The 26830-nt window shown below is 39.0% G+C and overlaps 1 protein-coding gene across 1 annotated transcript in view; it reads right to left on the reverse strand.

Moving 5' to 3' along the window:
* The window catches only part of LOC109915833 (dystrobrevin beta), a 432998-nt gene that overhangs the window by 146605 nt on the left and 259563 nt on the right, over nucleotides 1–26830 (reverse strand). Inside the window, exon 9 of the mRNA XM_048597128.1 lies at nucleotides 12240–12329. Within this exon, the coding sequence (XP_048453085.1) occupies nucleotides 12240–12329 (90 nt within the window). The remainder of the gene's footprint in view (nucleotides 1–12239; nucleotides 12330–26830) is intronic.

The raw sequence follows: 26830 nt of genomic DNA on the forward strand, positions 1-26830 counted from the left end.
GATTGTTCTTGAGATCAATGCATACGTCTGCCTCTGGAATCACTATAATCCCTCTACACTTCACATGATTTAATGTGACCTTTTGAATAGCTCTGTGATAGCTGAAGTGGCTGGTAGCCCTTCTAAATTAAACATTTTGTGTTGATTTTAGCGACATAAAGCAGGATTAGTTTCAGCCGACTAAAGACCATGGTCACTGCTACACAGAAAGTTCATCCTGGATTATAAGTATGTATTTCTGCACTTCTCAAATGTGTAATTGGAAGTCAATGCACAATGAATAAACAGAACATTTTTTAATGGGAACGATACCAGAATTAATTTTTAAGGTATCGTGTGAAATGACACCTCATTTTTTCTCAGAGCTCATAATGAGTGTTAGGAATTGTAGCTGAACTACATCTTTGGTTAGTAGGTCGGTAGACAGACAGACAGACATGCTCAGGGAACGTTGGTAAAATTCAGCAAGTTTAGTAGTGTCTGTGGAGAGAGGGAGAGAGACAGAGTTATATGCTTTAGGTCATTGTCAACCTGAAGCATGTATTCTATCTCACCACTTATGGTGCTAAACCTGCTCAGTATTTCCAGCATTTTATCACTCCAGATTTCTTGCATCTGCAGCATTCTGCATTTAAAAACAATAGGTGATGGAGACATGATAAAACAGGGTGGTAATGGGTGACTGTGAGAAGGTGTCAAGTCAGTACAAACCACCAGTAACACAAGCTGGCAGGAGAACTCCAGATGAAAAAGGGTGACTTAGAACATAGAACGTAGAATATAGAACGTAGAACATAGAACGTAGAACATAGAACATAGAACAGTACAGCACAGAACAGGCCCTTCGGCCCACCATGTTGTGCCGAACTTTTACCCTAATCCTAAGGTCTATCTAACCTCCATCCCTACCTTATACTATCATCCATTTGCCTATCTAATAGCCGCTTAAATGCCCCGAATGAGGCCGACTCCACTACCCTCTCCGGCAATGCATTCTACGCCCTACGACTCTCTGAGTAAAGAACCTACCTCTGACGTCTCCCCTATATCTACCTCCACTCACTTTAAAACTATGCCCCCTCATAATAGATACCTCCACCCGAGGAAAAAGTCTCTGGCTATCCACTCTATCTATACCTCTGATCATTTTGTACACCTCTATTAAGTCACCTCTCAACCTTCGTCGTTCTAAAGAGAAAAGCCCTAGCTCTCTCAACCTTTCCTCGTAAGACCTTCCCTCCATTCCAGGCAACATCCTGGTAAATCTCCTCTGCACCTTTTTCAATGCTTCCACATCTTTCCTGTAATGAGGCGACCAGAACTGGACACAATACTCCAGATGTGGCCGAATCAGGCTTTTGTATAGCTGGAGCATAACTTCACGGCTCTTGAACTCAATCCCTCTATTAATGAAAGCTAACACACCAAACGCCTTCTTAATAACTCTATCCACCTGGGTGGCAGCTTTCAGGGAACTGTGAACATGAACCCCGAGATCCCTCTGCTCCTCCGCACTGCCAAGAATCTTTCCGTTAACCCTGTATTCTGCTTTCAAGTTTGTCCTTCCAAAATGAATCACCTCACACTTTTCAGTGTTAAACTCCATCTGCCACTTCTCAGCCCAGCTCTGCATCCTATCAATGTCCTTTTGTAACCTAGAACAGCCCTCTGCACTGTCCACAACGCGACCCACCTTCGTATCCTCTATGAACTTCCTAATCCACCCTTCCACTCCTTCATCAAAATCATTTACAAAAATCACAAATAGAAGAGGACCCAGAACGGATCCTTGTGGTACACCACTTGTAACTGAGCACTATGTTGAATATTTTCCGTCCACTACCACCCTTTGTCTTCTAAGGATCAGCCAAATCTGAATCTGCCACATTTCCCCCTTTCCCATGCCTCCTTACTTTCTGCATGAGCCTACCATGGGGAACCTTATCAAATGCCTTACTTAAATCCATGTATACCACATCCACTGCTCAACCCTCATCCACATGTTTGGTCACCTCTTCAAAGAATTAAAGACTTGATGCATCAAAATCCAGTCATCCACAAAGAGTTCCAAATCTGCTCACTGTTAATTGTACAAACTAAACCTAATTGTCCATAGCAAACAAAAGAACAGAAATTACTGGAGAAACTCAGCAGGTATGGCAGCATCTGCGTGGAAAGAAACAAAATTAACATTTCAACTCCCATGATCTTTCAGATTAAAAATCGCAAAATGTTAACTCTGTTTTCACATCCTGCTGAATCTTTATTTTTGTTTCAGATCTCTACCACCTGCAATCCTTTGTTTTATCTAAGTGTCCACAGTTTTTTGGGGGGAGGGGCAAAGGCACTGATTGGATAATACCATCAAGATGCACACTTACAGACTCTGATGGAGTCTGGGGCCATCCAATTGCAATGCCTCATTATGAGAGTAAAACCAAGACCCAGTAAAGATCAATTTATGGTTTCCTCATTTACCAATTTCAAGATGTTGGCAGAGAAGGTTGCCTAAGGAAAAGGTGAAAGTTGGAAATGAATATTTTTTTCAGACAGAAGATTATAATCAAAGTGGTTTTCTGGAGAATAGTTAAAAGCAAGTGTAAATTGCCAGGATATAATTACCCTCTGATGTTCTGAGCCTGAACTATATGACCACTGGGGGAATGAAGTGGAATTTGGACACAAATTATGTCATTACCAAAGAGAAAGCAAGGTAAGACCTCAGTACTGTCAGTTTTGAGGAACAATAACATCAGAAGTGGAACATTTTGAAAGCTGGAAGTCTGTCAGCTCAGTATGGAGGGAAGCCTGGTTGTCCAAATCAGTTTCATGGATCAATCTGTCAGAAAAGTGATCTATTGAATTCTCACAAAGGATGGTCAGATTTTGTGTGATTTTGAAAGGTGGACATTCCATGGAGGAATATATCATGGACATCAAAAATCTCCACAAGAGATGCAGAAATTCAATTTAGAAATTCTTTGTTCAGCACTTCAACTTAAGTTACTGGATTCTGCTAAGATCCAGTATGTGGATAGATTTGGTCTCAGCTGGGGTGCAGTTCTTGCAAACATCTGCTGTCTTCAGAATACTCCTGGGAAGCAGTCCTTTCCAGCACCTTTGATGTTAAAATGGGTCATTTAGCTGTTTCACAAAGAATATTGAACTTATTGATTGTAGCATTTCAAGATCGTTGGTACACTGGACACAAGCTCCAGTATGAAAGGTGAGATCCAGCCAGAGGAGTGAGGATGAAAGCTCTTGTACAAAACTAGATACCACAGCAGGAGACAGGATTGGAGCAGCAATAGTAGGGAAATGAAACACAGAAACCAAGGAACAGTGCAACAGATGCTTCAAGTGTGACTCCAATTATCATTGTGCAGTTAATTGTCCTAACAGAATTGCAATGTTCTTGAATTGATCCATGACAGAGATTTCAGAAGATAAAGATGATGATAAGGATCAGTTTGACAGAATTGTATATGTTGAATTTATTTAACTGTGCAGTGTTCGATAGTGGTTGTATCTGGACAGAGTACAGAATAGATTGGTTAAAGCATTATTTAGATTCACTCAGCAACGGGGATAAAATTAAGGTCAGGGAGTATGAAAATTCTAATTGATGACAACACATTGAGAATGGCAATACTTTGCTAAATAGCTGGAATAAGCCATTTTATTAGTACTAATGCAATCTCCAGTGAGAAAACATTGCTGTTAAATAAACTTTGTATGAAGAAGGCATAAAGATAACTGGACTTTGAGAAATGAAAAGACAATCTTTTTTATGTTGGAACTGGCGTGGGTCTGCAATTTACCCAGTTAGGACATTATTGCTTATTTTAAAGGCTGTCAATTTTAAAGGGCAAACAAAAAGAATTAAATAATTGGAAGGAATTGGAAATTATACTGATGTACTGGATAGAGGACAGCCAATCTTGTTGGGTTTGAATGGAAAAGGTCCTCAGAGGTGTAAATGATAAGGCTAAAACATCAACAGTTACTCAGGATATTGAAGAGTGACTGAAAAGTGCACATATCAGATTGGACTTGGAAAAATATTCCCAAAAGTGATTTTAGCTGTTTTGGTCACACGAGTAGATTAATTGACAGAAAAGCTGTACTTCACAACAGGAACATTTTCTGGTATTATTTCTGAATCTGTCAAAAGAAGCAAAGTGATGCAGGAGGAAAACTGTCGAAACCTAACGATTGTGTTTATAGTCTGATTAGTGCCTTGAGAATGTGGTATTTCTGAGTATGAACTGCTTTCCTGAAAATAGGCTATTCTAAAATCTGATCCCATAATGTTTTATATCTAGCAACAAAGGAAAATCTCCAGCATTTCCACCGTGCATGTTGATTTCTCACAGGCTAGTACTGTGACTTTGAGAAATGTGTTATTAATAAGATCAGTGTGGAATTTAAAGTCAGGTTTAGAAGCTATTAAATATTTGGTTTGGATATCAAGCAGCAATTGTTCTGTTTATTTCTACAATTCACTTTAAAATAAACTTTGAGGTTTATTCTTTCTATTTCCATCACCATCTTTCATATCTCTGCAAACTCACCATTGCTTAGAGAAAATGTCAACTTTTCTCCAGTGTATTCTTGTACATCAGAACTCCAATGCACAAAAATCAGTCATGTAAGTAGAGTATTAAAAGTGTGGTCTAAGCCAGATTACTGTTATATTGGGTTCTAGTTACCAACCACTGACAGCTTGTGGTTGGTGTATAGTGTTTCCACTAATCCTCCTCTCAATGCTCAGTTGAACAGCCTATATAATTAATACGGCACCATTGAGTCTTAACAAGAGGAGGTACTTGTCTTACAGAACAAAGTCAGTTTATCACATCAGGCTACACATTACACTGAATAGTCAGGCGTAATTACTTAGACCATCAGAAGGCAGAGATGGTGCCAATGGTGCCAATTGCACCATGTGCTACACTGCCTGATTCTCACCCAAAAACTGTGACATTTTATCAGATGAGATATAGATGAAAGCAACTTTAGAATAACTCATAGAGTCATAGAGCCATACAGCATGGAAACAGACCCTTCGGTCCAACCAGTCCATGCCAAACACATTCCCAAACTAAACTAGTCCCACCTGCCTGCTCCTCCTTTTTTTCCTTTATTCATGAACGGGATGAGGGTGTCACTGGCCAGGCAGCATTTACTGTCCATCCCTAATTGCCCAGAGGGCAGTTCATAGTCAACCACATTGCTGTGGGTCTGGAGTCACATATAGGCCAGACCAGGTAAGGATGGCAGTTTCCTTCCCTAAAGGACATTAGTGAACCAGATGGGTTTTTCCTGACAATCAGCAATGGATTTATTGTATTCATTAGACTCTTAATTCCAGATATTTATAGAATTCAAATTCTACTATCTGCCGTGGCAGGATTCAAACCGGGTCCCCACAACATTATCCGGGTATCTGGATTAACAGTCCAGCGATAATAATACTAGGTCATCGCCTCCCCTCCTGACCCATATTCCTCCAAACCTTTCCTATTCATGTATCTATCCATTGTCTTTTAAACAATGTTAACGTACCTGTATCCATCACTTCATCAGGAAGTTCATTTCACACCTTTCAAAACTATGACCTTATACATCTCCTACCAAGCTTTTTCCCCTACAGTTAACCTTTAAACATTCACATGTATAACTACATTTACATTTACCATTCCATCTACCCTCCACCATTCAATGTTTATGGTTGATCGGATTACTTCATTTTCCTGCCTTCCTCCAATAATCTTTCACTCGTTTGATTATGAAGAATTCAACAAACTCTGCCTTAAAAAGACTCTGTTTTCACCAGAGATAACAAGGTGTAGAGCTTGTTTGGCCTGCTGTGTTCATCCAGCTCTACACCTTGTTATCTCAGATTTTCCAGCATCTGCAGTTCCTACCATCTCTGTTTTCACCATTCTTTTGAGAAATAGTTCCAAAGATCCTCTGTGAGAAAGAATATCTTATCTAATTTAAATAGTTGACATCTTATTATTAAACTGTGACCTCTAGGTTTAGGTATTCCCACAAGAGGAAATATCCTTTCTAAATCTAGCTGGCAAATCCCCTCAGGATCTTCTATGTTTCAATCAAGTTATTTCTTATTTTTCTAAGCTCCTTAAGTTCAAGCCTAACCTGTTCAACCTTTATTCACAAAATAACGAGCTCATTCCAGGTATTAGTCTAGTAATCCTTTTCCAAACTGTTTGAAATGCATTTACAACCTTCCTTAAATAAAGAGACCCATACTGTACACAGTACTCCAGATGTGGTCTCACCAATGCCCTGTACTACTAAAGCATAACCTTCCTAATTTTGAATTCAACGGCTATCGCAATAAAACATAATATTCTATCATCTTTTCTAACTGCTTGCTGTATCTGTAGATGCCAAGGACATAGGCAGGATAAGGAAAGAAGTCCTGGGTAGTCTGTGTGGGAAGTAGGTCCCAAATTAAGAAGCAGAAGTTCAAAGGTAATCTTTGGATTCTTCCCAGAGCAATGTGAAAATTAACATAAAGTAAATCAGATTAGAGAAGTGATGTGCAGCTCCAAGACTGGTGTGTCAGAAATGGTGACATATTCGTGGGGCATTGATGCTGGAACTGATCCTACAGTAAGTGTCCCTGGGGAAATAAGCACTGCAAGTTCTTCTCCAGCCCTCAGCAGAACCCTGAACCCTGGCATCAAGCAGGCACCATATACTTCCGAATGCCAGCTTTTTGCTCCAGAGAATAATGTCAATCCCTTTCATTGTCCCCTACTACTGTTACATTCCTTTCTGCTCCATTCACTTGAATGGTTTTTTGTACCACAGTCAGCTTCTCCATGCTACAGCTCTCACTCTCATCCAAAGCAGCTGATAATACCTCAAACCTGTTTGAAAAATTACAAAGGCTGAGGTTCCTACACTTCCTACAAATTGGCTGTAATCACTTGTTCAAAGTCATACCCAAGTGACTAAGAATTTAAGGGCTGTAGAAGTTTTATGTTTTACAAACTCTAGTGGTAGAAATAAGTCTTTTTTAAAAACAGAAATATCAGCTAGCACTCACCAGCCACTCACTAGTTCTTCATTTTAACTGATAAGCAGTTTAATAATTACACTGATTGAAATATCCTAGTTTAGATGAGAGTGAAACAGACAATACTCACCATGTCTCCTCAAATGCCACACTTTGATTTTACCTTCTGATCATACTATTCTGTCTCCCATCCGCTCTGTTGCTGTCTCTCTGCTCGTGCTTCCTGCTCTCTCTCTAAGCCGCTCTCTCTCTAAACCACTCTATCCAAATAAGCTGTGCTGGAGATTTTCACTCTCTGTTTAAACTGCTTTCTCTGCTCGTGGTTCCTACCTTGTGTTTAATCTTTCCTCCCTCAATGTGCTCTGTTGGTAGTTCCTGCATTCTGCAACTTTATAAAGTGAATACATTCTGTTGCTCTCCTGAGACAGGAGTGTACTTGTCCATTCAGAATCTGTCTGAATGGCTTTCTGCTTTTTGCTTCCAGCACAACCAGAGTACCATTCTCCAAAGCTAAATCTTCATTGAACAGTAAGAAATCTTATATAGACTCATTAATAATTCAAACAACAATTCTGCTTCTTCTGAAGTCTAATTTCAAACATCCACAGTCACAGTGCTACACTAATCAACAGAGCTCATTCATGAAATTATCAATAGGTTCCACTAGAAGCTAAAGTTAAATATTGGCCAGTCAACGCTTTTGTTTGTTTTCAGATTAAAATAATCCAATGCTATTCGAACTTCTTCAAAAGTAACTGTGCCTTCTTTTGTATTTTGGTGACATATCATGCCATCCACTACAGGACCGGCTAACTACAACAATATATTAACTTGTTCAGCTTCAGATTTAGCATTTAGCATTGGAGCAATTTCACATCTCAAGAATTGTTTCCTCCAAAATATTCAATCGTAGATTCTGTTGGCTCATCCCTAGCATTAATTGCTTTCAGAGTATCATTTCTCCTTCTACTTTGGTTTGTTTTTTTTCTTTTTCCTTTAATGCGGTTTTAGATCTGTAACATCTTAACACTGTTTGTAATCTGCTGAGGCAATATGGGTACAGTTCAAAATTAAAATGGGGGCAATCACTCTGATAGGATTATACTGTAGGCCCCCCCAACAGCCACCGAGACATTGAGGAACAAATATGTAGGCAGATTATAAAAAGATGAAATAGCAGGGTTGTCATTGTGAGTGACATTAGCTTCTCCAATATTGACTGGGACTGCCTAACAGCAAGAGCCTTAGAAGGGACAGCATTGGTTAAGTGCATCCAAGAAGGTTTCTTGAAACAGCATGTGGATAGACCAACTAGAGGAGGGGCCTTACTGGACCTTGTATTGGCTAATGAGCCTGGCCAGGTGACTGACCTTTCAGCATTTGGAAACAGTGATCCCAACTCCTTAAGTTTTAAGATAGCTGTGAATAAGGATAAGTTTTGTGGCAAGGTACTAAACTGGGAGAGGGAAAAATTACATCACTATTAGGCAGGAGCTAGGGAGTGTTAATTGGGAGGAGCTGTTATCAGGAAAGTCCACATTTGACATGTGGGAATTGTTTGAAAACCTGCTGATGAGAGTTCAAGACCGGCATGTTCCAGTAAGGAGGAAGAATAAGGATGGCAAGGTAAGGGACTCTTGGATAACGAGGGAGGTTATGAATTTAGTCCAAAGGGAAAAAGAAGCATACGTAAGGTTTGTGAAGCTACAATCAGCCAGGGCCCATGAGGAATATAAAGAAAGCAGGAAAGAACTCAAGCAGGGAATTAGGAGTGCAAGAAGGGGCCATGAAATTACCTTGGCAAGTACAGTTAAAGAGAATCCCAAAGAATTCTATAGATATATTAAGAACAAAAGGATAACTAGGGAGAAGGTAGGACCACTCAAAGATTAAGAAGGAAACTTCTGCTTGGAGGCAGAGGATGTGGGCAAGATCCTAAATGAGTACTTTGTGTTGGTATGTACCCAGGAGAAGGATATGGAGGACAGTGAGATTTTTGTGGAGCATGCTAATATGCATTACAAAATTCAAAATGCTCAGGCATTTTGAGATCAAGAAAGAAGTGGTGTTGGTTCTCTTGAAGAGCATTAGGGTGGGTAAGTCCCAGGGCTCAATGGTATCTAGCCAGGTTATTGAGAGAGGTAAGAAAGGAGATTGTTAGGGCCTTGACCAAGACCTTTGGATCCTGATCAGCCACTGCAGAGTTCCTGAAGAACTGGCGAGTAGCTAATGTTGTTCCTCTGTTCAAGAAGGGAAATAGGGATAATCCAGGAAATGACAGACCAGTGAGTCTCACACGGTGGTTGGGAAGATATTGGAGAGAATTCTTAGGGATAGAATTTACGCACATTTGGAAAAGCATGGCCTAATTAGGGACAGTCAGGATGGCTTTGTTCAAGACAGGTCATGTCTTACTAACCCAATTGAATGTTTTTAGGAGGTGACGAAGGTGATTAATGAGGGTAGAGCAGTGGATGTTGTTTACATGGATTTTAGTAAGGCTTTTGACAAGGTCCCTCATGTTAGGCTCATCCAGAAGGTTAAGATGCATGGGATCCATGGAGACTTGGTCACGTGGATTCAGAATTGTCTTGTCCGTAGAAGGCAAAGGGTATGGGTGGAAGGGTGTATTTCAGGCTGGAGGTCCGTGACTAGTGGTGTTCTGCAGGGATCAGTACTGGGACCTCTGCTGTTTGTAATATTTATAAATGACTTAAATGAAAATGTAGACGGGTGGGTTAGTAAGTTTGCAGTCGATGCAAGGATTAATGGAGTTGTGGATCGTGTAGAAGGTTGTCAAAGGATACAGTGGGATATAGATCAGATATAGGTAGAAAAATGGCAGATGGTGTTTAATCTGGGTAAGTGTGAGGTGCTGCACTTTGGGAGTTCAAATGTTAAGGAAAAGTATACAGTTAATTGCAGGACTCTGAAGAGCATTGACATACAGAGGGATCTTGGGGTTTAAGTCCATAGCTCCCTGAAAGTTGTCACCCAAGTAGATAGGGTGGTAAAGAAAGCGCATGGCATACTTGCCTTTATCTGTCGGGGAATTGAGTAGACGAGTCGGGATGTCATGTTACAGCTTTATAAGACTTTGGTTAGGCCACACACAGTATTGTGTTCAATTCTGGTCACCACATTACAGAAAGGGTGTGGAGGCTTTGGAGAGGGTGCACAAAAGGTTTACCAGGATGCTGCCTGGATTAGAGGGTTGAGCTATAAAGAGAGGCTAGAAAAGCTTGCGTTGTTTTCTCTGGAGCAGCGCAGGCTGAGGGAAGACTTGATAGAAATCCATAAAATTGTGAGATGCATAGATAGGGTTGACGGTCAGAATCCTTTTCCCAGAGTTGAAATATCTAATATTAGGAGGTGTGCATTTAAGGTGAGAGGGGGCAAGTTCAGTGGAGATATGAGGGGCAAGTTTTTTTACACAGAGAGTGGTAGGAGTCTAGAATACATTGCTAGGGGTGGTGGTGAAGGTAGATATAAGGCCATTATTGGGACTTTCAGATAACCACATGCATATGTAAGGGATGGAGGGATATGCACCAAGGGCAGGCAGAAGGGATTAATTTAATTTGGTGTCATGATCGGCACAACATTGTGGGCCAAAGGGTGTGTTCCTGTGCTGCACTGTTCTATGTTCAAGGTTCCACAATGTACTTTAGCATTAATGCTTTCACAACCATTCCCTTAGACAAAAAGCACCATGAAGTACTCCATTTCCTCTGATTTATGTTCCACTTTGACGATTACACAATTCAGCATTCTATATGATTTGTTGATTGCTGCAATCGAGATCATAAATTGCATCAGGGTGAATAAAAGTGTTGTATCAAGTATAGATATCAGGCGACACAATGAGATTAGTTCACATTTAATTTACAGTATAACGTACAGTTTGACACTGAAGATTAAGTGTATTGCTTTTAGTTTAACAACAGGAGCCAGGAATAAACACTTGCTATAAAATGAAGCTGAACTGCAGGCCAAGAAATTTTCATTTCATTTCACTCGCCATGGGGTGTTACACTTGAACTGATATGTAGAATTAAAACATGTACAGCTGGATTAAACCAAAGCACCAATTGCCACAAAGCCTGTAAAGTGGTGTTTAATGGACCTAACTTGAACCATTGTTCTAGAGAAATAAATGTAACAAAAATTCAGCATCACATTTAATGCTGCCAATGGGAACAGAAGACTCCAGCTCTTACACTGGTGAGCACACTATCTGAACAATGACCCTGAAAGCTTTGTTTGATTTCAAAAATGTTAAACTGTAAGTAGGTTGAAAAATAAAACCAGGACATTTAAAAAAGTGAAGAAAATTCTTTTGAAGAAATCTGGCATTTAGTTTTGAGTTACTTTGGTCTCACTGTTTGCCTTATATCTGAAGGAGTGAACATTATTGAAACTCAAAGCACCCCACATTCAAGCTAAAAGAATGGCTTATCAACGACTTAGTCAATGGGAAAACTGTCTGAGTACTCTTCTACATCACTCCCATTATTAATACCCAGCACTGCATTCTATGCTAAAGGATAAGATTAAATACCTAATTACAAAAAAAAACGCTGATACATATTTATTGATTCCAGGAAAGATTAAGTACCACCAACGAATTGGACTCAAAAACACACCCACTGCAATAGCTCCACGGTTGAAAGTCTAAGTATCTTTTTGTTGAGTGTGACATTTTGAGAGTATCAAACAAGAATAATGTGTGAATGTCCTGCTCAGTGATGGACAACAATAGGGCTCTGCTCATAGAAGCTCACCAGCCTGATTAATAAGTATTGCAATTGACAGGCATATATTCTAGAGCAATGTAACCAAACATCAAGGCCTTGTGCACTTGGAACGACTGCACTCAAATGTCAAACTTTTGTCCTGATTGGAATTATCAAGCAGTACTTTGCATATGCACCAAAACAAAAAAGAAAGTAAGAAGTCATTAGGAGTTAACACTAACTTCCTTTGGTCTGTGAAGGAGAGGCACTAGCACACTGTGAATTCTTAATCAGGAATAGAATACTCCCCAGAACTTTCAAGGCCAATCCCACCCTCCCCACCTTGATTATGGCATTCCAATCATTCCAAAAGGACAGATAATGTTTTAAAAGCATTCAAAGATTTATTTCCCAAGTATAGCTCTATGTGGAACTCAACAAAAACTGACCGTGTGTCATTCTGCAGTCGGCTCACATAGACTGCTATCAGATCGTGCTCATCAGCGAGCTGATTGGCCGTTTCCATGCCGTACTGTAACCTAGTGACAATGGAGGTAAATAAAGTAAAAAGTAGAACTGAAGAAGTAAAATAAAAGCACATGTGATTCACATTCTAGAATAATAAAATAAACACAATGCAGTAAAATAAATGTATTAACAGAGTTCCAATCAACAAAAGAACAAAAACGTAGCTTCTGCCTGTATGAGTACATCAAGTCTGTGCTAAAAGATTTCATCCTTACTTCTACTGTGCTAGACCAGGTTAATTGGCTCTATTATATGGCTTTTCTAAATCAGAAATTTTACAGTTATAGTAGACTGTTTTATTGGTAAATAATCATCCAAAGGATTATTGAACAGTTTGATGTTAACAGACTTCAGATAACATTGGATATTTGATGTAAACAATTTTCCTTAAAACTAGAACAAATACTTTTATATAATGCCTCATCATGCCTCAATTTGGGTTCCATTTCAAAATTTCACACACACAAAATTTCACCTGTGCTTTATTAAATTCTTATGTCTGTATTTATAAGGGAATCTGCCTACTTATATCTGACCCCTAATTTGTCTCTCCCACCAAGTGATTAGACTGCACTATTTCGCTGAGCACAAGGGTGCAATTAAAGTGTGACAAGCTGAGCTAAATATTTTCCTATATAAAACATGTCATTGGAATTTATAATGGAAGAAATTGACAAAGGAAGTGCATGCAGCCTTAAGATCATCAATACATTATTGATTAGTGAAGGATGTGACAAATCACCAGATAGTGTCTCTTTAATAGTTGTTCAATACCAATGAATCATTGATGTAAAAACAGTTCAACATGAGGCTTGATACTTTAATTGCTGTTTCTCATTGGCAGAAAGGGTCTGATTTTTCATTCTGATGCCAAATCGTTTATTCAAAAAGTTAAACACTTCCTCTATACTATAAAAGACACTGTATAAGTTGATCTTTGAAGCCTGCATAAACCACTCCAAACATGGGAACTAACCTTCATGCCGAATATAAAACATGAACCACCAGTTTGGGCAATCTCCATTTCAAAATGTGACAAAAATATGGTAACACACATTAATGCTGCCTGGTTTAGTGACTAAATAAATTTTATAAGGATGCTATTAACAACAATTGAAGCATCTTAACAACCCATCAGGTTTACTCTCTGGGGCAGCTGATGCATTGAATTCATCCAGCTTCTTTGACCTGTGACGACCATATCATACTTTCATCCACTCTTGAGTAGCTCTTCATTGCCAGATGTCTTTGGTTTGCCTAGCAAATTCTTCTGGAAAACATCTATGGGGATGGATGCAGTCAACATCTCAATGCTATTTTCTAACTCCCCATCAGAAAAATCACAATAAGCACTATTCTCTGTACCTGCTCATAAAATGGTCTATGGATTCTGTAGGGTTATGTCTAAATGGCATGAATCCTAGTTGATTAATATGGAACTTTAATCTGAGAGACCCATGAGTATAGGAGTTGGGAGGTTGCTTTTGGAATACTGCGTTCAATTCTGTTCTCCCTGCTATAGGAAAGAGGCTGATAAACTTGAAAGGGTTCAGAGAAGATTTACAAGGATGTTGCCAGGGTTGGAGGATTTAAGCTATAGGGAGAGGCTGAACAGGCTGGGACTATTTTCCCTGGAGTGTCAGAGGCTGAGGGGTGACCTTATAGAGGTTTATGAAATCATGAGGGGCATGGGTAGCGTGAATAGCCAAGGTCTTTTTCCCAGGGTAAGGGAGTCCAAAACTAGAGGGCATAGACTTAAGGTGAGAGGGGAAAGATTTGTAAGGGACCTAAGGAACAACTTTTTGACACAGAGGGTGGTGTGTAAATGGAATGAGATGCCAGAGGAAGTAGTGGAGGATGGTACAATTACAACATTTAAAAGGCATCTGGATGCGTACATGAATAGGAAGAGGGATATGGGCCAAACGCTGGCAAATGGGGCTAGATTAATTTAGGATATCTGGTCGGCATGGACAAGTTGGACCGAAGGCTCTGTTTCCATTCTGTACATCTCTATGAATATGAAGGAATAAAATAAATGCATTCTAAATACAAATTCAACTTAAAGAGCACAACATAATGTGAGCATGATTCTATGAAATGGAATGATACAAGTATTTCATCATCTGAATGTCTAGAAAGGATTGAAAAAGGAGAGAGAAAGCGGAGAAAAATATACAGAACTAAAGGGAAAAGCCAAGAATGTGAGACAAAGTAAATTGCTCCTGCAGAGAGTCAGCACAGACAAGTCAGACTACGTGGCCTCGTTCCATGCTCTAATCTGTAATTCTACAGCTTTTGGGGATATTTAGTTCATCAGTTAGTAATCCTGATCTCTTAAGCCTGTGTAGATGTTCACTCCCAATTTATAAGCAAATCTTAATATTGCTTTACTGCACTGGACTGACCCAAATCTGGAAACCATAACATTTATAAACATTATTTAAACATTTTAAATTCTGTTAGGAAGAGTGGTGTGTCCCAGTGTGAACATTCCGAGGCAACACCTTTGATTTTCCTTTGCTTGATCTCAGTCTGGGCACATCCCGATCACTTGTCGTTCTCAAGTACATTAAATTGGTCTCTTGATAGTGATTCGTCTTCTTACCAGAAGGTTAGGATTCCAACACTCTCCGGCATTGTAACAAACAATAACATTAAGGGTTTTCTCATGCATGCTAACATGGTTTAATGCCCTCAACCATCTGTTTTATTGTAGATTCACTCACTTACTGACTGTTCAAATGCAAAAGGCCGCATCAGCACAAAGTTTTCCACCAATGATCACCATGTGACGTTAATGATAACGTTCTAATGATCAGAAATCACACAACATCAAGTTAAAGTCCAACAGGTTTATTTGAAAACACAAGCTTTTGGAGTTTTACTCCTTCTTCAGGTGTTAGTAGGTACAGTAAGACACCGAAAGCTTGGGTTTTCAAATAAACCTGTTGGACTATGACCTGGTGTTGTGTGGTTTCTGACCTTGTCCACCCCAGTCCAATACCGGCACCTCCACATCATGGTTTTAATGATCAGCTGCTCATCAGAAATTGATTAACTCTATGGATTAGTTTATTTAAATCAGTGAAACATTTTACAAGGTATGAAGCAGACATTACAGCAAACCAATTGATTTCTGTGTGTATGCAGCTTGCAGACTAACTAGAAGGCAGGGTCACAATATTGTGTGCACAAAGGACATTAAACACTTAAAAGTGAACTCTTTTAAAGATGAGGTACATGTATAACAGTGTCCTGAATAATATTTATCCATCAATCAATATCCCTCAGATTATCTGCTAATTCTCACAGTGGTGTTTGTGGGACTTTGCTGTAGGCAAATTAGCAGAAGCCTTTTCTTTATTCCAATAGTGACCAAATTTTAATAGGATTACACTGGTTTGACAGAATGATGGGACGTTCTGAGTTTCTAATGCACAGTATGTAAATTGAAGTCTTTCTCTGATTTCAGTGTGATTGGTTTTTAGTGACATCTGACAGCTGTATTTTTAATTTCACTCAGACTAGTTTTTTGTTTATTTGCAGATTTTTAAAAACTAAATTTAAATTCTCAAACTATCGTATTCCATTTGATTACTAATCCATCGATAGGACTATTATGTGTTAAAGCTATGCTATTACTGTAAATTTTATGAATGAATGAATGACATCATGTTCCATTTCTCTATGGGCAGCCATTTCTCCATGGAGGTCTCTACAACAAGTACCATAACATTAAGTTTTAACAAATTATAAAAGTAAAACTGATCGCTCAGGTGATTTCAAGTCCATAATCTTTAATCTAAAACCTTTTAGTTTATTAGCTCTGATGATTACAGTAAACTGCTCAAGCAACCTTCTCATATTTGATGGTGCTATCTGATTAGATCACTGTCTTGCTTTTACTCTCAGATATTTACTTCTGGAGGATTTCCCTAACCATTCATCCTACCTCTTGCTAAATTAATAATCTTAATATTTTTGAAAATACATTTAAGCATTTTATAAGAAATACTACGGAAAACAAACAGTTAAATCATTTAATACAAACATTTTTAATTTCTAATAAAGGACCATCTAACTGAAACTTGAATTGTTTCTTTTTATACTGATGTTGCCTAACCTGTTAAAATTACCAGCATTTTCTGTTTTCATTGCAGAGGTTCTTATTTGGAAATACCATTTTCATGCAATTTCCAAGTTGTCTGGCCCTTCCTTCTCATTACTTTTAGATTTTCAGCAAGGACTGTTAGGAGGCTAAGCACAAAGCTAACCCCAAAAGTGTCATATCTCCATACATACTCAGAAGTATCATTTAAACAACAGCTTGAATCAGCAATATCTTTTCGCTTTTGGAAATTCAAATCCTGTGTGGCCTGAGTACCTCACTGAAGTGTTAGGTCTTGAAACCTAATTAATTTCAACCTAGATTTCAATAGACATTGGCCTACAGCACATCAAAAAAGGGTGATATGTGAAATGGAAATGTTATTGAGAGGCTAGAATGATGGGAATATTTTCAATACATTACATAGTAGACACCTACCAAAACAATGCCCAGCATCTTGATTTTAGAATTCTGAATTTGAGTTTTCAATCAAAAATAATGTTTTGAATCAACTTGAAAATTTGAATCAAATTGGGATGTCCTTATTGAATCACCAGTTCAGAATAGAAATAGAGTATCTTCTTCTTGCAGTTTACATATATGAAACTTAAAAATAAAATATTCTGACATTTATTTTATATAATGTACATCTCACATTATAAAGTATTCCAACAAATATACCATTGTGCATGCTCTTGAACTAAACAAATTATGCATACATAGCCCAACATATGAACATTAATTAAAGACGGAGGCTTGTAACAACATTCACTCGAGCCTGAAAATGACACAATATAATCACAAGAACAGATTGATATTATTGCTACAGCATATGCTTGATATGCATTCCGACACCTACTGTGATTATTAATGCAGTTACAGTCACTGTCAGAGGAGGTTGCACAGAATCAAAATCAACATAAGAAAAGCTGTATTTCCTTTTTAGTATTGCGACAGTTGCTTCATAAACTTATGCAAGTATTTCAAGATTCTGCTTACTTACAAATATGACAGGATCTCAATTACTGCAGGCTAAAAAAGGGCTAAGCAGAATTTAAATGTGAATACCAGAAAAAAAAGCAGTGAACGCAATGATGTATTCTAAGAAACAGAGCAACATGGAACACAGCCTCAAAGCAAAATTCAACCCATCGTTTGATGAAGTAGCCACGATGGTACTCCATCTACCTGAATAAACTGGCATTGTTTTTCATCCCACAACAGCAGCGTAACTTTGGTCTGGAGCTGACTGATAGGCTATGAACTTTATGCAATAATCCCTATAGTATCTTTATAATAGACTGTTAATAATTATGCTGCTGGCATTTGGAGATAACAGAAATGAGTATGGTAGCTAAAAATCTAAAGAAATTAATAGGGCGCTAGCGATTTTGATAGGTTCGGGAAATGGGCATTTGTGCATAGAATATTTCTTTTAAAGCAATTTCTTTCCAGTGTGAGAAACTAGAAACATGTTTAAACAACATGGGGGAGACAGCTAAGTGTAACAGAGCCTGGCATCTGCTGCTGAAAAATCACGGAAGGGCAGCTGTTGCTGAGATGAGGCCATTGGAGACAAATATAGACTTAAGGTTGCACTGAGGTTCTGCAAAATAACGCTAAGCAGGCTCAAGAGTAGTAGCAAGCAAGAACTGATTCCAATTAAGGTCCCATGCATGACAGATTGTATTGAGACTGTTTGAAAGGTAGAGATGAATACGAGTTCCATAAAGCCAGAAGTAAGAGACCGTGTTAAGGTTCTTGGTTGTCATATGCTATTTTTATTTAAAAAAAAGGGTTGACATTTTACAGGAATGAATGTTCAGTTGCATGGAATATTTGAAATTGATGTAGACGGAGAAACTAAGGGGAACATTTATATTTAAGGAAAAGGTCATGTCAGATTCAAGGAAGCATTTAATTTCTCAGAGTCATGTTCCTCTAGAACAGATCGCTGAAGTGTGCAGTTTGTCCTGCTTTATAATAGCTATCAACCACCTCAACCACCCTCGATCTCCAACACCATGTTCCGGCTTCGTAAACACAGGCAGTGTGGAGGTTTCACAACTTTTCCAGTGGTGCTGTCTTTGGACCTGGAAGATCAATAGGTTTTTGGCTTGAGGACTGTTGACCTTGATGAGTGTGTATATTATCTCTCTGCCAGAGGCCCTTTCACCTCTGGAATGTCTTTCATGAAGGATGCTTGGTGTACTTGGTCCATTGTCTTACCAAGAAGACATAAGAACATAAGAACTAGGAGCAGGAATATGGCACCTGGCCTGTCAGGCCATAGTTAAACTTTTCATGAACTGTAAGATGATATTTGAGAAAAACTCATCAATAATTTTAACAACAATTCTGTCTATCATGAATTCTGGCATCAAGGAACCATAGTCACAGTATGCCACTACTCTGTGGAGATCATCAATGGAATCATCTACAGATGCATTGTTCCTTCAAGAAGCTTGTTGTTCTTAAATTAAAGAAAATGTTCAAAACTTGTGGAACTTCTTCAAAAGTATCAGTGCCTTCTTTTATGTTTGGCGATTTGTAACATCAGTTGTAGTAAGCCCAACTGCATACAGTAGTGTACTTACTTGCTCAGTTTGAGATTTAGTGTTTAATTTCAAACCAATCTGTACCTCAAGAAATGTTTCTCCAAGATATCAAATTTTGCGCTGTCTTTGGCCCATCTATGATAATAAACTATTTCGGTAGCATTCTTTTTCCTGCTACATCATCTTATTTGATTAATTTTCTTTATCCCTTAAAAGCTGCTATAAACATTACAGTATCTAAATGTGACAGCTTGCCTGCCTTTAACTAAACGTACATTGCTTTTCTATCTTTTTTGTTTTACAAGATTTTAATATGTCCCACATAGCAATGTTGTACTATTCTTCCAATAAACTTCAATTCTGTATGATAGTAATGTTGTACTTTGTTCCAAAAAAGTGTTAAATTCTGGGAAATAATAATGCAGTGACTGCTTACTGTTGGTTTACTCATTGTTGTGGGTCAAATTGGTGGTTTCCCACCTTTTGGAGTGTCATACCTTATGGGGATAACTGGAGATAAAGTCCTGTTGTTTAAAGCTGAAGATTTTATAGAAGTATGCAAAATTCCACAATTTACCTAATTTTCAGGCCAAGTTTGAGGAAATGCATGAACTAGGTTTCTGTACTTAATAAGAAGGCATATTTATTACTATAGAGTCCAGCCACAGGTAAACACTCTGAATCATTGTAGAATCAAAAAACTGTAGTTGTTGGAGATCTGAAACAAAGACAGAAATTGCTGGATAAACTTAATTGGTCTGGTAGCACCTGTGGAGTCAAAGTACAGTCAACTCAGGAATTCTCACTGGACTGGAAAAGTTAATTCTGCTTTCTGTCCAATTAGCTGAGTTTCTCCGATTTTCTATTTTTGAACGATTATAAACTAGCTCTTACACACCACACACACTCACACACGTGTGCACGGACACACACGTACACACACATGCGCACACACACATGCATACACACACATGCATACACACACATGCATACACACAAACACTTTTATGTGCAATGGGAAAGGCTGTTCAAGCAGTTCAGTGATCCCTGTTCATGGGTCTTCTGAGATGATTCTTGTTTTGATCAGAACACTGTTTCCCAATTTTCCTTCTCCAGATGGTGTCACTCGTCTTCAAGAGGCACAGGATAGCTGCTTCAAACTTGTAAAACTTCTTCATTAGAAATCTCAATTTACAACGCAACGCAAGAATAAAATGGTTTTCATCAAGATTAAATGGCTTCTCCCTATTTTGTTCAAAGCTTCGAGTTTTCAGCCACCTGGTAACTAATGACATAGTTGGTGACAGGCAGAAGACCATCAGTAAGAGGTCACTTGTTCACAGACCAATTAGCTACTCATTGCTGGCTGAATCTCCTTTTGTACACAGCCTTAGCTCCAGCTCATTTACATCTTGTCCTACTACTGCTTGAACAAGCAGCTGTGCAAAAGACTACTATGAGTGGAAGGGGTTTGGTTAGCTCAGTTGGTTGGATGGCTGGTTTGTAATACAGTATAATGCTAACAGCAAGGGTTCAATTCCTGTATTGGCTGAGGTCATCATGAAGGTCCCACCCTACACCCCAGCTGACAGGGATTTTTAAACTTTATCTGCATGTTCTGTGATTATATGTATTAATACACAGTGCCTGCCCTCTGTAAATAAAAAGAACATGTACACACACTGTGCCTTTTTCAACTCAACATAATTCGTGACAGCTGCCTCGGTCTCATTTCTCAGGGCAATGCCTTGATCAATCAGAGGCAACTGTCTGGTTTAATTTTTAAACAAAACTTGTCATTTTACTGTCAGTTTTCATTAACTGGTGCATTCTTCATGTTAATGTGTCTACAAATCAGAGTTCACTTGTTAATCAATTAGACCCTCCTGCCACACAATATAAATGGTTGGTTTCTTTTTACATTGGCATACTTGTGAATTATCCTGCTGAGTGTAAGATATGGTTCAATAAAATGTGTCTTTTTTTCAGCAATACTTAAGCATTGATACTTCATTTTAATTTATGAAATTTGTTTCGATTCAAGTACATGACCCAACTGGATATATTTATTTAGAGTTTGACCATGACAAGTTGGGCACTTGAATAAATTCAAAATGTTTGAAATAAATTATGATTCACTGCATGTAAACTCATACCATTGTTGATCTTCAATATCCATCATGAATCGAAAATGATCTTGTATGATAAAGCACTTCTGATGTCATGTTATAGAGTATAAAGAGCTCTATTATTAGAAAAGCATTTGCATCTAATGCTCTTAAACTAATCTCTGCAGCTTTCCAAAACTATGATATATGATTGATTGGATTATGACATTGCATTAGTACAGTTGCTTTTCTGAAAGTATGGAAAGGTTTATTTGTACACTTGTTATCATTACAAAAACCTTAGGGACATAGGAAAATGGGAATTAGGAGCAGGAGTACATATGTTGGTCCTTTGATCCTGTTCTATCAGTCAGCAGGATCACAGCTGACATGCCTGTAATCACAATTCCACTTTCTTATCTGGACCACACAACCCACAACTCTCTCATCAGTGGAAAGTCAACCGAACTCAGCAATGAATAAATTTAAAAACTCAGCAATCACTGTCTTTCTGGGGAAGAGAATGCCAATGGTAATAAACTTCTGAAAACAAAAAAAAAATTGGATTGGTGTAAATTCAACTGAACAGTTTTTACTCAATTAATTAAATGGTTTAGTGTGGAGAAGGTCATGTCTCACAAATTTGATTGAGTGTTTTGAGGAAGTGACAAAGGTGATTGATGAAAGCAGGGCAGTAGATACTGTCCACATTGAGTTTAGCAGGGCCTTTGGCAAGATGCCTCATGACAGGCTGATACAAAAGGTGAATTCACATAAGGATTCGCAGGGAGCTGGTAAGATGGGTACAGAACTGGCTTAGCCATAGAAGACAGACAGTAGTGATTGAAGGGTGCTTTTCTGACTGGAGATCTGTGACCAGTGGTGGTCCTCATGGATCAGTGCTGGGATCCCTGTTGTTTGTAAAATATATAAATGACTTGGAAGAGAATATCAGTGGTCTGGTCAGTAAGTTTGTGGACGACACAAAGATTGGGGGAGCTTGCGCATAGTGAGGAGGATTGCCAGAGGATACAACAGGATATAGATAGGCTGGTGACTTGGGCACAAAGATGGCAGATGGAGTTTAATCTGGAAAAATGCAAGGTGATGCAGTTTGGAAGTTCTAATGCAAGAGGGAAGTAAACAGTAAATGGCAGAACGTTTAATAGCATCAACATACAAAGGCATCTAGGCGTACAGATCCAAAGTTCCCTGAAAGTGGCAACACAAGTGGATAAGGCAGCCAAAAAGCATATGGCATTCATCGGTTGGGGCATAGAGTATAGAAACTGGCAAGTCATGTTGCAGCTGTATATAACTTTAGTTAGGCCACATTTGGAATATTGTGTAAAGTTCTGGTTGTCACACTACCAGAAGGATTTGGAGGCTTTGGAGAGGGTACAGAAAGGATGTTGCCTGGTTCAGAGGTTATTAGCAATGAGGAGAAATTGGACAAATGTGGCTTGTTTTCACTTGATGAGGGCGACCTGATAAAAGTTTACAAAATGATGACAGGCATGGATAGAATGGATAGTCAGAGTTTTTTCCCCATGGTAGAAATGTCAGCTACTAGGGGACATAGGTTTAAGGTAAAAGGGGGCAAATTTCAAGGATTCAAAGAATTCCAAAGCCTAATGATCGCCTGAAAGTAGACATTTTTCATCTCTCTCATATATGGGAGGCCGCTTAGTTTAAACTGTCCTCCCTCGTTCTAGATACTCCCAAGAGAGAAAACGTCCTCTAAGCATTTACCCTGTCAAACCCTTTCTGAATTTTAATGTTTTCACGAAGATCTGTAGCTCGGGTTGCGGTTGGAGTTGGACAGAAACACTACATAGGACAGATCGACAGGAAACTCGTCACCAGGATACATGAGCACCAGCTTGGAGCAAAACAGCACGACCAACTCTCCCTAGTTTCAATACACTCCGACATAGAAGAACATCAGTTTAACTGGGACAAGGTTACGGTACTAGGACAAACAAAACAAAGACAAGCACAAGAATTCCTGGAGGCCTGGTTTTCAACAACTGATGTAATTAACAAACATGTTGAAACAAACCCCATCTACATACCACTACAGTGCAAAACTGAAAACAACACAGCCCACCATGACAGACCAGACCACTTAATTCAGAATGGGACAGAACAACGGCGCTTCAACAGAGGCTAGACAACATTGATAATGTCACCTAGAAGGGAGATGAAACATTTGCAGGAAAACCAGTCAGCTCGGAGAACCAACCAAAAGCTCTCTTCTGAATTTTATATGTTGCAATAGATCACACATGTTCCAGGGGGAGCTAGCCAGCTGGATACAAAATACTAACTGGATGGTGGTAGAGGGATGTTGTTTGGGCTGGAGGCCTGTGACCAACAGTGTGCCACAAGGATCAGTACTGGGTCCATTGCTTTTGGTCATTTATATAAATGATTTAGATGTAAATATAGGAGGTATGGTTAGTAAGTTTGCAGATGACACCAAAATTGGTGGTGTACTGGACAGTGAAGAAGATTAAAATAGAAATTGCTGGAAAAGCTCAGCAGGTCTGGCAGCATCTGTGAAGAGAAATCAGGGTTAACATTTCGGGTCAAGTGATCCTTCCTCAGAATGGGGAAGGGCAGGATGTATACAATAAATGGTAGGGTCCTGGGGTGTGTTGCTGAACAAAGAGACCTAGGGGTGGAGGTGCATAGTTCCTTGAAAATGGAGCCACAGGTAGACAGAGTGGTGAATAAGACATTTGGTATGTTTGCTTTGGTTGGTCACTGCATTGAGTGTAGGAGTTGGGATGTCGTGTTGCAGCTATACAGGATGATTAGTCCTTTTTTGGAATACTGTGTTCAATTTAAGTCACCCTTCTATAGGAAGGATTTTGTTAAACTTGAAAGGGTACAGAAAAGATTTACAAGGATGTTGCCAGGGTTGGAGGGTTTGAGCCACAGGGACAAGCTGAATAGGCTGGGGCTATTTTCCCTGGAGCGTCAGAGACTGAGGAGTGACCTTACAGAAATTTATAAAATCATGAGGGGCTTGGATAGGGTGAATAGCCAAGGTCTTTTTCCTAGGGTAGGGGAATCCGAAACAAGAGGGGCATAGGTTTAAGGTGAGAGGGGAAAGATTTCAAAGGGACCTGAGGAGTAACTTTTTCACGCAGATGGGATGCATGTCTGGAACAAAGTGCCAGAGGACATGGAGGAGGCTGGCACAATGATAACATTTAAAAGTCATCTGGATGGGGATATGAATAGGAAGGGCTTAGAGGGATATGGGCCAAATGCTGGCAAAAGGAACTAGGTCTGATTGGAACGTCTGGTCAGCGTGGATGAGTTGGATCGAAGTGTCTGTTTCAATGCTATATAATTCATCAGCCAAATGAACCTTCTCTGACCTGCTTCTCTACAATATATCCCTCAAGTGAGGAAAACAAAACCATATGTCGTATTCATGGTACAGTCTCACAATGTCTTACATAATGGAAGCAAACATTCCCTACTTTTATACTCCATCCTTTTTGCTACAGATGGCCAACATTTAATGTGCTGCCCTAATTACACACTGGAACTCCATGTTATCTTTGTGTTCATGTACAAGGACATCTAGTGCAGCATTCTGGAGTCTCTCTCCATTTAACTAATATTCAGATTTTATAATCTTCCTCCCAAAGTGGATAAGCTCATCCCTATTGTGAACCCTGTTCGTTATATAGAGTCATACAGCACAGAAACAGACCCTTCGGTCCAACCACTCCATGCTGAACATAATCCCAAACTAAACTAGTCCCACCTGCCTGTTCCTGGCCCATATCCCTCCAAACCTTTCCAATTCATATACTTATCTAAGTGTCTTTTAAACATTGTAACTGAGCTCACATCCACCACTTCCTCAGGAAGTTCTTTCTCTTCAAAGAACTATTTGTCAAACTTGAATTCTCTCTTCACCAAACCATGCTGACTCCATCTAAATGAACTACTGCTGGTTCCTTAATCATCGATTCTAGCATTTTTCCCATTGAGAGACAAGAGACTAACTGGCTAATAGCTTCTTGCTTTCTGTCTCACTCCTTTCTTGAATTAAGGTCAAACATTTGCAGCTTTCCAACTTGTTGAGGCCTATCCCAGGATTAAGAGAATTTTGAAAGATTATTCAATACATAAATAATCCTACAAAGAATTAAACAGAGGCCTGGAGCTTACTTTCTACTGTAAAGAAAATCCTTAAAGTATGTTGAAAGGTTGAACTATTTTTGTTATGGCACTAGAGTAACAAAGTCATAATAGTTTACACAAAACATCTTGTAAGACGAAGGAGAAATAAACTCTAATTTAGCAAGTTGCATCTCAGATGTAGACCTTTTCTTTCCATCCATGAGGGTAGCAAGATATTTACTGCCTGTTGCTAGATGCCTTGAGGTGATCGAAGGCTTTGTATTGTTATAAATTTTGTAGTAGTTTTACACAGCTGACTGGCTTGCAGGGCAATGAAAATGCGACTCTGGTGTATATATAGGCCAGATCTGTTAAACACAGCAGCTAGAAGGACACTTTTACTGCTAACAACTTTTTATTCCTTTTTTTAAAGCTTATTTAATATTCTTAAGCTGTTACAACAAGATGTCGAGAACTTGCAGTCTCTGGATTATTACCCCAAGCTTCTGAATAATTCATTCAATAACATAACCAATAAACTATGATATCCATTAACGTAATTAACTAACAGAGAACTGCAGCCCAATGTGGGAAGTGGGAAACAATCTAATCTTCTAAAAAGGAGAAGGAGGATTATTTAATGCAACATCCTGGCAACCGTGCAGGAGGATGAATGGTAGAAAGCAATTGGCTGGCAATGTGCAAAATCATTTGCAGGCTGAAGGCTGTAAAATGATGTGAGAACAGGCTGGAGTCAAATAACAAATGTAAAACACATTTATTTTCTTCCTAAGATTTTCTTAAAGGGAGACAGCTTTAATTTTCTTCAACTTCTGAGTGTAAATGAGGAAAGAAAGTATGGCTCATGTGGTCTTTCAGTTACCAAGTCAGTAACCTTAAGCAGAAGAAAGATTTAAGGCTGATTCTCAAATTCTGAGATTGTACTTGCAAATTCAGGAAAAAGTTTTGTATGCCACATTTGAACAAGAAGATAAGATTACAAAAACACAAAGATTCCTCCCTCCCTAATTTTGTCCCGACAGTGTGCTGATTTATATTCTGAGGAAAGGTCACCAGACCCAAAACGTTAACTCTGCTTTCTCTCCACAGGTGCTGTCAGACCTTCTGAGTTTTTCCAGCAATTTCGGTTTCTGTTTCTGATTTATGCTGTCATGTGTTTCCAACTTTGTCCTACAATACCTTATATGTCAGCCATTCTTAACTGGAAAACCTGGACATTGCAACAATTATTTGCCAATGTGGTATCACAGCTGGCCCCAGTTCAGTTCTGACTCAGCATGCAGATTTATCTATTCTCCAGTGACTGGGTATCAGCTAATGACAGCAGCCCTGACTTAATGTTTCTCTCTTTTCTGTGGTGTTGAGGTCTGGTGTAGTGCCCCATTTAGCTAAAGCTGGCTAAATCAGTGCAATATACTTCTACAACCAGGTTCTTTTCCTCCCATTGACATCACTGGTGTCTAAACCTGTTGCAGTACCCAGGCAAAAAGAATATAATCTGTGAGTGAGTGAATCACAAAGTGATCATCCTGGAAAGGCAAATATTACCTCAGCAATCAGTACAG

The sequence above is a fragment of the Rhincodon typus genome, chromosome 5, assembly GCF_021869965.1.
Source record: "Rhincodon typus isolate 14 chromosome 5, sRhiTyp1.1, whole genome shotgun sequence".
Lineage (NCBI taxonomy): Eukaryota > Metazoa > Chordata > Chondrichthyes > Orectolobiformes > Rhincodontidae > Rhincodon > Rhincodon typus.